General features: G+C 34.0%; 1 protein-coding gene and 1 long non-coding RNA gene across 5 annotated transcripts; one reads left to right on the top strand and one right to left on the bottom strand.

The window, feature by feature from the left end:
- The first annotated feature begins 2,808 nt into the window (after positions 1-2,808).
- LOC109179444 lies at positions 2,809-3,516 on the top strand. Its single transcript, XR_002053902.1, has 2 exons — positions 2,809-2,942; positions 3,064-3,516. It is a non-coding gene; the product is annotated as an uncharacterized LOC109179444 (long non-coding RNA).
- Positions 3,517-3,959: 443 nt separating this feature from the next.
- LOC109179443 (mitochondrial import inner membrane translocase subunit TIM44-2-like) lies at positions 3,960-8,910 on the bottom strand. 4 transcript variants are annotated; one of them, XM_019328945.1, is made up of 15 exons: positions 8,822-8,910; positions 8,491-8,640; positions 8,254-8,372; positions 7,517-7,600; positions 7,310-7,385; positions 6,993-7,037; positions 6,475-6,906; positions 6,299-6,367; positions 5,989-6,053; positions 5,827-5,895; positions 5,668-5,740; positions 5,446-5,550; positions 5,290-5,361; positions 5,018-5,080; positions 3,960-4,373 (listed from the first exon to the last, which is right to left on the bottom strand). In XM_019328945.1, the coding sequence occupies exons 2-15, from the start codon at positions 8,569-8,571 to the stop codon at positions 4,242-4,244; spliced, it is 1,485 nt and encodes a 494-aa protein (XP_019184490.1). In that variant the 5' UTR covers positions 8,572-8,640; positions 8,822-8,910; the 3' UTR covers positions 3,960-4,241. The 4 variants fall into 4 exon arrangements, with proteins under 4 accessions (XP_019184490.1, XP_019184491.1, XP_019184492.1 ...); XM_019328946.1 differs by having other exon boundaries at positions 8,491-8,697; positions 8,822-8,855; XM_019328947.1 differs by lacking the exon at positions 5,827-5,895 and having other exon boundaries at positions 5,668-5,777; positions 6,005-6,053.
- Between the last annotated feature and the right edge of the window lie 8,219 nt (positions 8,911-17,129).

Here is a 17,129-nt window from a genome sequence, read left to right as displayed (position 1 = left end):
ATGTGTTTGGTAAATTAGTTGTTAGCTGATAGCTGTTTGGTATAATTTCTTTTCTCAAAAAGTTAATTGAAACAGTTGTTTTGAGCAGCTTTTTGAATTTTTTCATTTTGAAGTTACAAAAAGCTAATTAACCAAACACTTATATTCATTTTTTAATCAAGTCAAACAATTAATAGTGATCAAATAAATCAAAATTGACTGATAGACTAACTTTTTACCAAACTGGGCCATAATGTTTCAACCTGCTATGAATTTATTAATAGTAAGTTAATTACTTTTTAAAATGGATTTATAAATAATTACTTTATTGGTGGGGTTTACCCCAAGAAGAATGAAAGTTTTGTTAGACTAGCAACTTAGCAAGGATATGATGGAGGCATAGTGGCCCAAAAAGAGAAAAGAAGTCTTGTAATGTTAGGTTAGCATGGAAGAAGAAATGGTGGCCCATACAATCAACAAGGTTTGAAATTTTGAACTCACGACCTCAAGCATAACAATACAAGTCCTGTTATGCAAGTCCCATCCCACCAAGTTAGTGCATACTTCGTTTATAGACACTCGGCAGGTCATATATATTATATTCATGCATGTTGGTTTCTAGCAGGGGCCCCGCTGGGCCACGGCATGGCCAACAGGGGCCAAGCGCACCGGTGACACTATCGTCAACGGGGTTGCTTGGGGTGGTGTGGCGTGGGTGTGAGTACAAGCTGCAACGTGAGCTAAGGAGGGTAAAGATGATGAAGGAAAAAGGTGTCGACATTCGTGGGAGGCAAATGAGAGAGAGCTGAGGGGATACGTGGATGGTGAGCAAGGATAACAAAGCAATATAATGTCACACATTTGGCAGGACATGGGAGGCTCTTCAACACTATAAATAAGTAGCAGGTTTCCCTTCCATGATATCTTGGTTTGTTCACTACAACATCCGTCTAGTGGCTTGTAGTCTTAAGCATAATAAAGTTACTATTTTCCTACCCTTGTTTTGTACATTCATATATTGTTTATGGTGTATCCGATTCCGATAAAACTATCAGAATTAAATATATGCGAGACACGATATATGTAATAGTGGATAAGAACATGGACACTTAAATTAGTACCACCAATTGTTGTGCCATGAATCACGGGTTACATTGCCAAGTAAATCACTGACATATACATGTTTATCTTTAGTATACTGAAAGTTCATTTTTAGCATATATATATATATATATATATATATATATATATATATATATATATATATTAACGACTTAACGTTGTCTTTTCCTTATTATATGGTCCACAATATAAATTGCATGCCAAGTACCACCGTACCATGCATGAAATCGTTTGTTTATCTTTTCAATTTTCTTCATATTATTAAATGAATAATTAATAATTATACCTAACTTTTACCAGTATATAATCAATGACCATGCCTAACTTTTGCCACGTAGCACTTTTGGTTTCTACAATTGGTAGATTAGTACATAACACGTTTCGATAGTCATCATATATTTAATTTGTAATATTTAATTTAATATTAATTAATAAAATTTTCATATTTAAAAATTACTAAATATTTTTTTTGCAAAAAAGAACTGAATTGATAAATGAATAATAAAAAAGAAAAATTAAATAAAATGGGATAGATGGATCGAGTACATGATATTACATGTAATTAATAAAAATATGAAATTTAATATGTATTGCAACACATAATATATTTTATAATTAAAATATATTTATTTGTATTAATACGGTAAAAACTCACGCATTTTTATTTATTTTTTGGCTGAAACCTACGATGGTTGCAAAAATCGCGCCTAGGCGCCGATTAATCGGCGCCTAGGCGCTGGGCGATAGGAGGCCGCCGTGAGGAATAGCCTCGGCGGCCTCCTACGCGGCCGGCCGGTTCGGCGATTTTTTTTTTTTTTTTTTTAATGTCGGAAAAGTTCGGAAGGCATAACTTTTGACTCGGTTGTCCGATTGGTACAATTTTTTTTTCAAATCGCGTATTTTTTCGAGATCTATACACCGCAAACAGCCAAAGGCGGTTTGGTCCACTAATTTCTCAAAAAAAATGCTTCTTTAGCTCTTAATTTTAGTTTTTTATGTATTTAGATGGTTTAAACAATCTTTTGAACAATTTTACAACCACTTTTGTAAATAGTTTCTAAGAAATAACTATGAAAACCTTATATTTTAGTACTAAATTTTGAAAATTTTTAATTTTTAATTTTTTTTAATTAAAAAAATAAAAATAAATAAAAATAAAAAATAAAAAATCGGCGCCTAGGGGCGCCTAACGTTTTTTGCAACATTGTATCCACGTACTACTTGAATGTCTGCACAAGAGTAAATCTTGCTCCTAAGTCCTATGCAATAGCACATTAGCCCACACACACACACACACACACACACACACACACACACACACACATATATATATATATATATATATATATATATATATATATATATATATATATAATCAATCAACATATCTAGTAAGATGAAAAATAATTAGATTAGTAACCCGTAACCCCACAAGATTCTAAGTTTGACACCTCGTGAAAACTTTATTTCTTGGTTTGAGTCGGTACTGATTGAACTGGGGCTTTGGTCCCCGCTTTCCTATATTCAGTCCAAGTATCTGAATCTCAGTTATGAGCAACCTAGTATGGTTTATATTACTTCCTTGTAATCATTTGTTGGCTAGAGTCACAAGGCAAGATTTACTCAGTGTGCATCTATGATTGTTTGTTGGCTAATTGCTATATAAATGGGATACTAGAACACCTTAACACTATCCATTCATGCATCAATTAAGCTAAGCAACATATACATATACATACAAAGCAAATTCCTTTCGACAAGTGAAGATTTAAGGTACCATTATATTATTGCATCCATGGCTACTACTCGCAAAATTGGCCTTGTCACCCTCCTCCTCTGCGGTATGTCTTCTTCCAAAAATTACCTTAAATTTAACCATAGTTATTATTTTTAGTTACATTATTCATAGTTAAATTAAGAGTCAAAAGATCTCGAGCTCGAATCTCATGATTATCCGCGCAGGCATTATTGTTGTGTTTGGAATCCAGGTGAAGCATGCAAATGCCCAACAAAAACCTTGCACTAAAGAGTGTGATCTTCGAGCAAAGTATAAGATTTGCCCGGCAACTTCTGAGGTATCAAAGGTTGATAATTGCACAAATTGTTGCGTAGAACAAAACCATGGCTGCATACTCTATAATCACAATGGAACTGCCTTTTGCCGAAAGCGACCATCATTGTCCCCTAATTAAGATTAATTATACTATTGCCGCATTTATGGTTTGTTGTGTTGGGCAGAGACTTGAAGGGCCAAATTCAGTACCCTACCTTATAAAAATGTGTGGCAGTATAAGAAAATAAAGTTGTGTGTCTTGACTACTAGCTATAATGTTTGGTGTAGTGGTAAGCGTTTGATCTTAACATATTGTACTGTAGTGTGTATCTTTGAATAATAAAGTTGTGTCTTGGCTACTACCTCTTTTCTTGTACTTGTGTTGACCGTGTATAGTTCTAAGCTTTTGGCTATATATATGTTAATGAAAGGAAGGAGTGGATCTTCATCTTCTACAAAACTAGAAATGATGATGACATTGATCAATTAACCGGGGTCTAATGGCATTCTTAGTTCGAGACTGGTTTCTTTTGTCAACTAAAATGTCTAATAACCTTCCCTACTAACAAGGAGGTTCGAGACTGATTTTTTTTAAAAAAAAAAAATAGAATTTTACAACTTTTCTTACCACGATTGGTAGAGGTTAAGATGTGATTAGAAATTCCAATCACCTTGGTTAATACAATGATCTAAAATTTTCAATAATCCTTTTTGGTGATTAGTGTTACAAGCCACTTTTGACAAGTACCTCTACTGAACAATCATAACATTATATTATTACTAAAGATCATCAGTGTTACATGTGTAAAAATTAACCATTTTGAATATAAATTTGCTAAATGTGAACTTTATGTATGTTGGGAGCACAATACTCTCATTTGTTTCCATGCAAAATCATACATTTTGCAGCTGAGAAAATCATTGAATCCCAGAAAAAAAAAAATATTATTGTCCACTAGTCTAGAACATGAATTCTCTCTGGAGTGTGGAGTTCAGATTTGTAATAATAAAAATTTTCTTAACTCCAGGCAAGAAGAAAGAACTGATACAACAGCTAACTCCACTCATAATTGGGCAAAAAATGTCGTTATATAAGGGCAGTGACGCCAAATTGTTGCATCTCCTTAAGCCGCCATAGGGGAAAAACTGCGCCCTCTCCGGCTTCATCTGCATCCACTAGTTCCATCGCCCAAGCATAATATACCGTGTGAATCGAGTCCTGATCTCTCACGGATAGATAAATACAAGCACACATCAGAATGCAGTTGAATCAGAATTAGTGTCAACAAATTTATGTCCTGAAACCATATCTCTATTCACGATCCAAGAATGAAAAAGAAAGACCGTACCACTAAGGCTGTGTTTGGAAATCATTTTTCGAGTTTCCAGTTTGGATGCAATTGGAAAATCCAGTCAATGGAAAACATTTTCCGTTGACTGGAGAAAATCTAGTCATTTTCCACCATACTCAGAACAAAGTTTCCGGCGGAAACCATAAGTCTGGTCCAGAACACCTATGGTTTCCGGCAGAGACCACCCCGGAAACCTTTTTTTTTTTTTTGATGAATAATATTATTTTTAATACTATTATAAATAACTTTATATTGTAAATAAAATATTTAATTATACAATTTTACTCATTTTCTAGAAAATGAACCAAACACGTCTCATTTTCCAGAAAACATTTTTCAGAAGTCAATTTCCTGCTTTCCAAACGTAACCCAAAGTATGAAAGTTTGTCTGCCCGTGACACAACTAAGATGTGTCTCAACAGGCTATGTTTGTTCGCGTGAATCTTGATGCAGAAAACTTGAAATTTCCATTAAAAAAATTAAATAAATAATGATACTTCTCACAACTTACTTTTCCCCCTTCTGTTATGGAGCCCAATTTATCACGTAGACAATATACCTGCTGTGTTTGGAACTGTGGCAACCGCACAAACCAAAAAAGAGTCCATCAGTATTTCAGTCGTCATCATAGATCTACATATTTGATGAAAGAAGGCTTTCTATTCTCTGGGCAGTAGAGATCGCCTTTTCACTAGTTTTTCTCTTACAGGGAGTTTGTGGAGGAGGCTAAGAAGAGTATTATATTATCCAAATGTCAGAAATAGAATGCTTAAACATGCTTACCGCTAAAATGATTATGGGAGTTTCTCCCATCAATTTCGTCTCTCGAACTTCGACTTCAGAAATATGAAGAATCTACACCCAAAATATGTAAGGTGAAATAAGAGTAGTGTGTAGAGATGAATTAAATATGCATCATATCATGATTAGCGTTCTTACTTTATTATCGAAAACATAACCCTGACTGTTGAAAGCCGTATGCTCTGCTTTACACCGCTCAACCATCGTGGAGGCACAATATTTTTTAAGTACTTCAATATCTCCCTAAAAACAGTTCATATTAAAAGAAAATAAAAAATGGAGACAAAAGCAATAATCAATGTAAATGAGATAATACGGATGGAATGAATCGTAAGCTTTTGTGAGATTGTGTTAACTCACTTTATAGAAAGCCTCGAGGACAGGTCTGATTACTTCTTGAACCTCAGAAACAAAATCTGGTAAAGAGAACGTCCTAGAAGAAATCCACTTCAGATTAACACAACATATCACTGAGAAACCAGTAGTAATAAGAAGGAAAAACAAGGCACAAGATCATACGGGTCTCTGCGACGTATTTCCTTAAATGACAATGCAGCACTTGATTCCCCAAACACAGTTTCATTTATACTGTCAAATCAAATCAAAATGGGTAATTACTAATTTGCCTTATAAAACACTAACCATTTAAACAAGCCTAAGAATAGGATAGTTAGAACACACTCTTGGATTTTGTGAACCACGGGATGATCACTAGTCTCCCATCTTTCCCGAATATCTTCTGCAATCTGCCATCTCAGCCCATGAATCAATTAATACACAGATCGCAAGGGAAAGTAAGAAAATACGTAAAATCTAGAAATTATCAAAAAGGTGACCGAAGATAATATAAAATCTAGAACAGTCAGATATCAGTCACCACTTATCTATGTGTGTGCTAGTACTGCTGTAATATAAAAACTATATTCAGGTTCAGCCATATATTAAGACCTTAAGAACAAACATTATACTAGGATTCAGTGTTTCAACAAACCTCTTGACTCTTTGTGACCACAGGTTCACTTGCTCCCCTGACACGCTTAAAAAGGGGGTTGCCTTGCATCTGAGAAGAATAGCTGACATTAATCTTGAATCTTAGAAAGGATAATAAGACTATACTGACAGTCTGACACATCCACATCCAAAAGTAAGAGTGCATGAGTAAATTACTTTTTCCTTGAAAGCCTCCCACTTCTTACTCCATCTGGATTCTTTTGAGGGTAAAACAACAATATCAGTCCTTGTGCTCCGCTGAATGTTCGCCTGTGGGGATTCTGAGGGAGTTTCAAGGTGCTTCCTCTTACTTGCAGTACCTTTTAACTCATCCACTACAATAGCGTACCCCTTTTTTGCTAAGTCGATTGGCTTTGCTTCCTTTAGTTTCTGGATGGACGGCAAGACTTTTGAAGAAATGGAGGAAGCAGCAGACTTAACCTTGCCAAAAACTGTTTCTGCAGTACCATGGAAATCAGGTTTCTGATGCTGTTGCTGCTTTTCTCCACTTGTAGAATGGTTTGTATCTTTGGTATTTGAGCTGCAACTGTCGGAGTTTACATTTGATCCTTCAGAGTCTTGCTTCCCATACCCAAAAGTTTCTTTGACCTACAAAAAATAGAGAGTACTAAATTATTCACTACTCAGTAAACACCACTCTACACAGGAGCAAGGCAAACTTGAAATCTACAAACCTCTTCCTTAGCAGCAGAAACCTTTTCCCCGACATTAGCATAAACCTACAGTAGAACATGTAAGAAAACCAAAGGCAACAACTAGCAGACCATATTGACATTGGTTGCTCACAATTAACATTAGAATCCCTTTCACCCTTTGATGCCGAAACACACTCAAAATAGACATCTTGAAACAGTTTTAGAAGATTCATTACATTGGCAACAACTTTCACTCAAATTTGCTTGCAATCTAAGCAATAGTTGATTTACTTGGTCAGTGAAGTGTAAAAAGTCATCAAAGCAAAAATAGGGAGTTTCCATCAGTCCATCTCTACCTTTTTTGCTGTAGATTCAGCCTCTGTCCAGACACCATCCACATGCTTGTAAAGCTGCTCAGTAGTCTGCTTTGTTCTGCATTTTCCAATTCACCATTTCAGGGTCCCAACAGGAAGTTTCCACCAGCCTTGACATACAACAGCATGTCCCTAATGAAGGCCAGAGCGTTTTACAATGCATAATTACATTTTTAATTCATAACCTACCTTGCTTTTAGATCTTCTTTGACTCCTTGAAGCTCTTCTGCTTTATCTTTCAGTTCTTTGACTGACTGCTGAAATTCCTTGTTTCTGCAACCCAGAAAATTCAGAAAGAGTTTATAAGTTTAAACATGATGGCAAATATGAAAGCTCTGAAAGAGGACATCTACACAATTCTCTAAAAATATGCCAAGCCAAATCCTTGAAGTTATTAGATATAAATAAGGATAAGAATATGCAAAAATATAAATGCAGTCCAAGCACACTCTAGAAGAGTTCATGCACTTCAAAAAAAAAAAAAAAAAAAAAAAGAGTTCATGCAAGGGGCATCTATCTGTTCCAACTTCCAAATAAAGACCCACCAAGTAGAGGAATTGGTCATAAACCCTAGGACAATCTGCATAAATTCACTCGTCCACACAACTAAGAAAAAAGGCTCCTCCTAAAATTTACTCCAAGTATGAACCAGACTTCAGAAACCTTCCTATTTCAATTTTACCAGATAACTAGGCATTCTAAAGCAAAGCAATTAAAATGGAACTTTCTCTGTTTCACTTCATTCTCTCTATTTACAACGAAAGCAACAGGAAGCCCCAACAACTTGAACAAGCAATAGTTTATCTTGCTAGCACAGGCTCTGAGCATGCATTTCCCATAAACAAATAATTAGCACAACTATAACAATGCAAAATACAAACTTTAACATATGAAACCAATAATCATCACTTTCCAGACACTTTTACCTGTTAACTTCACCTTTAAGTTTCTGAGAGAATTCATTGAATACACTGAATTGACGATTACCCACGTAGCCATATGCCTGACCCAATCTCAAACTTGTTGCACCTCTGCTTGAAATCACCTATACAATGTAAAAACATCATTTTTTTATATATATATATTTGAATAAAAAATCAAAACAAAACAGACCAAAAAAAAAAAAAAAAAAAACACACACACACACACAAAGGAAAAGAAACCTGCTGAGGTACTAATAGCTGATGGAAAACGGGTTGTCTTTTGGAAAGCAAAAAATCTCGAACTAATTTTCTGCTGGCCATTGAAGTCCACGGATGAATGTGGCACGCATAATCCTATCCCCTTCAAGCTTTCCACTTTCAACCAAAATTCTGTAGCAGAAAGGAAGACGAAAATGAAATGCAAATTCACTTCCACGGATCACTCACCTACACACTTTCCGGATTGTAAACCAACATTCTTGCAAGCTCTCAATCAATCAATCAATCAAATCGAAAGAAAGCAACAAGAACAGATATATATATCAAAAGAAGAAGATGAAAGAATGCATACCTTCGGAAATATTGTTTTGAGGTGTCCAACTGTGGACGTTGGAGATGGATGTTCTTACGAAAAATTGAAGAAATAACCCTAGATGCTACAAATTAATACGTATAAAAACTTGTATATATAAACATTATTCAAGAACCGGACCGGTTCGTTTTGGTGCCTGAAAACCAAACCAATTATTTTCAATGGAATAATACTCGGTCCATCTTATTTTATGTATTTGATTCAATTACCTAAATTAAACTTCAATTTTTCATAATATTGAGTTTATAAACTATATTAAAAGTATTATTAAAAATATAAAAATTAAATTTAAAAATTATAAGAAACTATTAACGAAAATAAGCAAAGAAAAAAAATTAATTTGACGAATGAGGTCAAAGTACCTATGAAGTTCTTGTACTATAGTATTTTGTTCAATTTAGTCGTTGTGCTTTTATTATATTCAATTTAGTCCTTCTATTTTAAAATGTAATGAAACTAATGACAGTAGTTAACGGTGTTAATATTGCTATTAACTTAACTTGAGTGACGCTAAATCATTGCTGCCACATCATGATATTTATAGTATTTCATAAATATTTAAAATTATAATTATTTTATCACTAATATATTACATTAATATGTCGACTAAATACCAGTCAAGGTCTCTCGAGTTTGGTGGTTTCACCACCTATAGTCCCTAACTTCCGTAATTACCATCCGTGGTCCTCCGAGTTGTGAAATCTTACCTTCTGCCGTCCTTCTGTTAGTTCCTTATGTCTAAACCGTCAAAAGTGGGGGTAAATTTTTCATTTGCCATACTGATCCCTCTCCCAGTTCATCGCCTCATCTTCTATTAACGCCCCATTTCAAGAACTCACTTCGTAGATTCCGACGATCAAAACTTCATTATCCCTTACCCTTCAATTCTAACCTATCAGAAATTTGTTACGTGGGCGGCGGCGGCGCCAGATGTGCTCGCCTCGTGTCAACCGTTCGTCGTTGATCCTTCACCGCTAGCCCATCTTTGCCATTGACTATGAGAGAGAGAGATCAGCCGCCGAAAACAGAAGGTATCGGCGTCGGTCTAGTCTCTGATCAGCAAATCGATTCCGGGGCGGTCGGGGAAGTCGTGCTGGCTGCGGTGGTGCAACCAGCTTTCAACGGATCTGATTTGAGCGATTCAAGCCTCCCTCAGCTTTACCTGCCCATTGCTCGCACCGGCAGGGTTTTCTGATGCCAGTGTCGCAAATCGAAATGGCTTCTTCGTTGGCAATTGATCCTCCAACTTCTCTCACTCTCTCTTTACCCAGATCCAATAACTCTAGAACTCCCAGTCCTAGCTCTGTAACCCCAACTAGTCAACTCGTACACTCACCCCAGACTGTTCAACCCCACGCCCTGCCTCCGCCTCCACCACCAGCCCCCAAAACCCATATTTCTTTCTCCCCGTGATGGCTCCATCACAACCACCACCGCCACCACTCCCTTACAAAGTCTGCAAAAATGAAAGAGACTGCATATAGCTCAAAGATAAGCCATCTGGTTTCTACTCTCAGCTTTTTGGATCAATACAAACATCAACAATCTTCCAAATTTTTCAATGAAAGTGAAAATTAAGATTTTATACATTTTTTTTCGAGATGAGGGTCTTACTGGGCAGCCATGATTGAGGGCTTGGTTTAGGTGGAATTCCTAGGACTCCATTGAATCCACCTTCACAACCCTTGATTTACTCTGTGTTCGTGCGCATCCATTCTTCCTCGATCTATTCTGGGCTCTTCAAATTCTAGGAGGCTAATACTATAATCAGAAAAATGATTAACGCAATCTTTAACCCAATATTTATCTTGAAATCGGATATATATGAAATGGGATGATGATTCTTTACATAATTTACTAAACTAGTTGCGCCCATTATTTGCTCAAATCACTGATATTTTTGTGTGAATTACGATATGAATCATATTACTGATATTTGCCCTTAAAAAGAATAAACAAAGAGAAATTATTATTTTATCCCTATTTCAGACGGCGCAAACGGAAGGACGGCAGAAGGTAAGATTTCGCAACTCGGAGGACCACAGATGGTAATTACGGAAGTTAGGGACTGTAGGTGGTGAAACCACCAAACTCGAGGGACCTTAGTTGGTATTTACTCTTAATATGTCTAAAATAAATAATTACAAGCATGCTGACATTAAGTGTCCAAATCTCATTAGGAACATGGTTGTAATTATTCATTTTGGACATACTAGTTTAATATATTGGTGGTAAGAATAATTAATTTCAAATATGTATAAAGTAATATATGATTAGGAATATAAATATCATGATGTGACAATGATGATGTCAGTACCACGAAACCTAAATTAACGGTAATATTAGCACCATTAACTCCTATTCTTATTTGTACCACTTTTTAAAGTATATGAACTAAATTGAACAAAATAAAAATATAATGACTAAATTGAACAAAATATCATAGTACAGTGACCTCGTAAATACTTTGAACGAGGAAAGACTAATAAATAGAACTGGACAAATTAGACATATGGAGTATAATTCAAGGAAAACTCAAAGTTTGGATCCTCATAAATAATGTTTTTAACTCAATTTTTTTGATAAAGTAATAGATGTTAATAGAATTTGTAAAATTTATTGATGAACATGTTTTTTTTTTTTTAATAATCTATGTGAGATTGACATAAAGCTAGTTCTCAAAATAGGTAGATCGAATGAAAAATTAAGGGAAAATTGTATTTTTTTGTCATTAAATTATAGAGTAATTGTAGAATCTGTTCATAAGTGTTAGTTGTGCTCACTTTTCACCCCTAAATTACCATTGGGCATTGGCATTGGCGTTTACTTTTCGTCCTTTTATTAAATTTTTGTACTCACTTTTTGTCCCTAATCTATACTAAAGTTGCAAATTTTGTCTCTAATGTTTTTTTAGTAAATGGACGAAAAGTGCAGAACCAATGATAACTTAATGTGAAAAATGAGCATGACCAACGATCAAGGACAAATTCTACAAATCCACAATTCGTATAACTATGGAAGAAAAATGTAATTTTTTAAAAAATTAACATTTAAAAATGTCTAATTGACTATATATGAAGAAAAAGAAGTAGTCCCAAATTCTACTCCAATTTTTACTCCCTCCCACAAATTTTAGAGTTAGACAACTTTTCATGTATCCGCAAGATGAAAATGTTATATACATACTTACCAATCTAAGGTTGTAAAAATCGCTACGCGTTCCTCGGGCGCCCATTTAAAAAAAAATTAAAAGAATTTTTTTGGATCTTAGACGGCCGCCTAGTCCACGGCGCCATAGTTGGTGCCTAGGCTGCCTATGCACCCGCCTAGGTAGTCGACGGCCTAAAACGGCGATTCTACTAAATTTCTAGGCGACCGTCCACTGCCTAGCACTTAAGCGCGATTTTTACAACTATGATTTATCACATTAGGAAATATAATTAATAAAGTAGAATTTGGAATCGCCATTGTAGAACTCTTAAGAAAAAGCAAGAATGTGGCTCAAATGGGGCCACAAAGCATCAATGAATCATATATTTGCAGTGGACTAAGTAAAGTATTTATCCTCAAGCCACTGTTCTCCCTTCTCACACAAGGTAAGGATGTTAGGTTGTGCCAAGTTTTGGGAAGATAAGCAATGTCTCAATGAATGTGGAATAATATCATCGACTAATTTTAAGAATGCAACTCTCCGTCGCTAATTTATTTCTTTTGTTTACAATGGATAGCGACGAATATTTCCACAATAATCACTTTGATTCCTAAAAAGCAATAATCACTATACCAAAAGGTCACCCACTGAAAAAGGCAATTGTTTTTAAAATTTTCTTAAAATTCTAGCAGAGTTGGTTACAAGGTTGTCAGAGTTAACCGAAATGTTGCTAGAGTTGGTTATAAGATCAACAGAATTTAATGACATGTAATAGCAAGTCATTAACTGATTGTTGGGTTTCAATGCATCAAAATGATATGTTTATGAATTTAATTGCGATTTTGAAATGTTTAGGAGCTTAATTGACTTTTTAAATAAAGTTTGAAGACTTTTTTGACTATTTTATCAAAGAATAATTTAAATTTATGACTTAAAAATGCATTATGGTTGATATAAGTATAAAGTTATATATGCGTTTTCTTAATGAATAATTTAAACTTCAAGGAACATACCACACATAAAAATAATACAAAATATTAGTTTTGATTTTTTTAAGTTAGTTTATGATGGAATGTGATAGTAGCATAGAGTGTGTGTAATGTCATTTTATATAAATTGGAGTTATGACACGCAATATATGACATCAAATAACTAAATGATAGCATTAGGAAATACACTAGATGCTAGGCAAGCAGAAGCAAGATAAGAGCAATAACAATTAAATAAGATGAAATAAAGCAAATAAGGATCATTTTAGACATAATTGTAATAATTCACAAGCAAATAAGGTTAAGTATATCGTATAAATATAAAAAATTATATATGCACTATAAGATTGAAAGAGATATGTTGTGGCCTAAATATTTATTGAGTATTGATCACATACAAGATTGGTCTCAACTCAAACACGTCTCAATTTGGGCATGGTTGGCTATTGCCCAAGTGTATAACACGGTTTAGCGAAGATTTGGTCCGCTAAGGATGTTATAATGTGTTAAGACATTTGGAAGACTCGGAGTTATTAGCTACCACGTAATTTGCGTGAATATTGATTTTGTTTGTTACATATGTATAAGGGAAAATGTACAAATAGGCCATTGAACTATTTGGTGGATAGCAAATAAACCACCGAACTCGAATAAGCTCCAAATTAAATCCATGAACCTGCAAAAAAAGTGCAATTAGCATTTTTAGTAGGTTACCAACAAGTTTGTGATGATTAGGATGCCATGTGTATTTTTTATTTTTTAGTTTTTTTTATTATTATTATTATTATTATCATCATCATCATCATCATCATCATCATCATCATCATCATCATCATCATCATCATCATCATCATCATCATCATCATCATCATCATCATCATCATCATCATCATCATCATCATCATCATCATCATCATCATCATCATCATCATCATCATCATCATCATCATCATCATCATCATCATCATCATCATCATCATCATCATCATCATCATCATCATCATCATCATCATCATCATCATCATCATCATCATCATCATCATCATCATCATCATCATCATCATCATCATCCATCATCATTTGACAAAAAAAAAAAAAAAACTAAATTAGTGTAGCTTTTTATTTAGAAAATTTAAAACTTAAGTTTTAATTTAAATTATATATATATATATATATATATATATATATATATATATATATTATTTAAATTAAAACGTTTAAATTTTTAAATTAAAAACTACACTAATTTAGTTTTTTTTTTTTTTTGGTCAAATGCTTAGTAGGATAATAATAATAATAAACTAAAAAATAAAAAAATACACATGGCATCCTAATCATCACAAACTTGTTGGTAACTTAGAGTAACCACATCTGTGCATAATGTGAGAATAGTGTCAGAAATTAATGCCATGTGGAAGAGAGAGAAGCAAGAAAGAGAAAAATGGGATGCTTCTGCAAATGTGGGGAGATTTCATAAATGTGGGACCCACCATTAATTTTAACCATGTGTGACAACCATGCATGGATGTCACCTTTGCGCCCAGCTGGCGCGTCTGACAGTAATTAAAATACTATTATTTTTATTTAATTTTTCTGTTTCCTCTTTTGTTTTCCTTTTTTTCTTTCTCCTCTCATTTTCTCTATCATAATCACTCTTACATTATCTCTCATTCTCCCTAACTGATGCGGATGCTCTTACTAAAAATGCTAATTGCACCTTTTTACAGGTTCATGGATCAATTTGGAGCTTATTCGAGTTCGGTGACTTAATTATTATCTCTCAAATAGTTCAATGGTTTATTTGTACCTTTTCCCTATATGTATAAATTAAATAACTCGTAAATTGTCTAATACACATTATTGTACTCAATTAATACACGAATCAATTCAAATAATCATTTTCTTGTCCCGTCTTCTTCTCTTATTTATATTTTAGAACTTGACTCTATTTGATTAATACAACTGTTTCCGTTTTTTTTAAAGAAAAAATAAAATAGAAAATACAAAAATCAAATAATCATTTGCTTCAGTTGCTTTCTTGCATTTCATATATTTATCCCCTTTATTATTTGGTGTTAATACCATTAAAATTTAATATTAATATGTTAAAAACTAATATTCTCTATTTGATTATTCATAGTTTTTCAATAACATTTACAAACATTTGTTCAATATCCTAAAATGAGCACTAAAAATTGTAGTCTGTCTTTTTATTATCACAACTTATTTAAAAGAGTAAATATCCAAAATGGTCCCTCGATTATAGCTAAATTCACAAATTGGTCCTCAACTTTCAATTTTAACCAATTAAGTCCTTAACTTTGCAATTTTCACACGATTTGGTCCTCCATCTATTTGACCATTTGTTGACCGTGATCGACGATCTCTAGAAGAACCTTCAGCTTCCATGTGGAGGCCTCCAGGATGACGTTGCACCGGTTCGGAAACACGTCGTCTTCTTCGCTCTGGTACGAACTCAACTACATTGAATCCAAAGGGAGGATAAAAAAGGCGACCGGATTTGGTAGATTGCTTTCGGCAGTGGATTCGAATGTAACAGTGCGGTCTAGAAATGCAACCGGAACCTTAAAAAACTGATGATAGACCATGAAATTACATATATATCCTCAAAAATCATAGTCAACAAACGGTCAAATAGACAGAGGACCAAATTGTGTTAAAATTACAAAGTTAAGGACCTAATTGGTTGAAATTAAAAGTTAAGAACCAATTTATGAATTTAGCTATAGTTGAAGGACCATTTTGGGTATTTACTCTATTTAAAATGATAAAATGCCTTTTTTCATTATTTTATACAACAAAAGTTTATGGTGTACCCCACATAATCAATTACTTGCTAGAAACAAATAGACCCTGCAATGCATCTTCATCATTCTTGACAGAAAGAATATCTTGAACGCAAGGAATTCTTTGTTCCGCTAATTAATTTACCAATCTTTTTTTTTTAAATTACATTTTTTGAGTGACGAAGAAAATTTATCGTTACTATCCATATAAATTATGACAATCTTTCTTTATGAATGGCCGCAATGTTTGTAAGTTGTATTTGTTGGGTTTTAGACACACACGTGTTAGAATTAAGCACTCATTGTCAGATAAAGTAAGAAAAAAAAACATTCAGAACACACTTTCAAATAGTGGATGTTGAATGCTGAGTTGCTGACTTTCCCGTAAATCAAAGTAAAAACAAAAAAATAAAAAAATCATGTGGAAATCCAAAATGAAAAATCACATTTTTTTCAACCACTACAAGAAAAATGCACATAGACAACGGTTATTAACCGTTGTCGTAGGGGTATAGTTTCTGTTGTTGAAGCCGGTGTTGTTGTAAGTCCCGCGCATAGACAACGGTTTTTTAACCGTTGTCTTTTCTAGAAACAACACTATTTGAGAGAGAGAGGTGCCATGACATCTTGGACTCTATTCTAGAGGGTTTCATCACTATTTTATTGGAATAATAGATGTATAGGGTTAAGCGCTCTTAGCTATTATTAATGTGGATTTTCTTGATAAAGAATATTATGTAGAAGACCGGAAAAAAGAGCGATATGAGCTATATAAGCTAGATAGAGAGAGAGAGGTGCCATGACATCTTGGACTCTTTGAAGTACAGTGACAACTACAAATAGTTATGTTGAAAATTGAGACCCCATGTTTATTTATTATATATTATCTCTTTGTAAGAATAGACTCTCGAGTAATTTACTTGATTTAATTCTTATATAGATCTTCTACGTGTTTGACCAACCTTATTGTCCTAGTAGATTTGCTTGGACGTCTAAACTAATTGGACTTCAATAGAATAATGTATAGTTATAAAAATCGTGCTTAGGTGGCATCTGACCACGTCGAGAAATGCCGAAATCAACCTCCACCGTGGTCGAGCGTCTAGGCGGCTGATTTTTTTTTATTTTTTATTTTGGACAAATAACCCCCTCAAAATTAATTATTATTTTTTATTAATAAAACAAGCGCCTAACGTCTTCTTCAACAAAAACAAGGTAATATAACCTCAAAAGTTGAAGAACAAGGTAATATAACCTCAAAAGTATTAAGTAAGAATTTAAACATTTAAAAAATATAATAATAGAGTTACATATTTGACACTAACAAAAAGTGTAGAATG

Source organism: Ipomoea nil, unplaced genomic scaffold, assembly GCF_001879475.1.
Source record: "Ipomoea nil cultivar Tokyo-kokei standard unplaced genomic scaffold, Asagao_1.1 scaffold0900, whole genome shotgun sequence".
NCBI classification, from domain to species: Eukaryota; Viridiplantae; Streptophyta; class Magnoliopsida; order Solanales; family Convolvulaceae; genus Ipomoea; species Ipomoea nil.
Note: the sequence above shows the minus strand (reverse complement) of the source record. Positions and strands in the feature narration are given on the sequence as shown.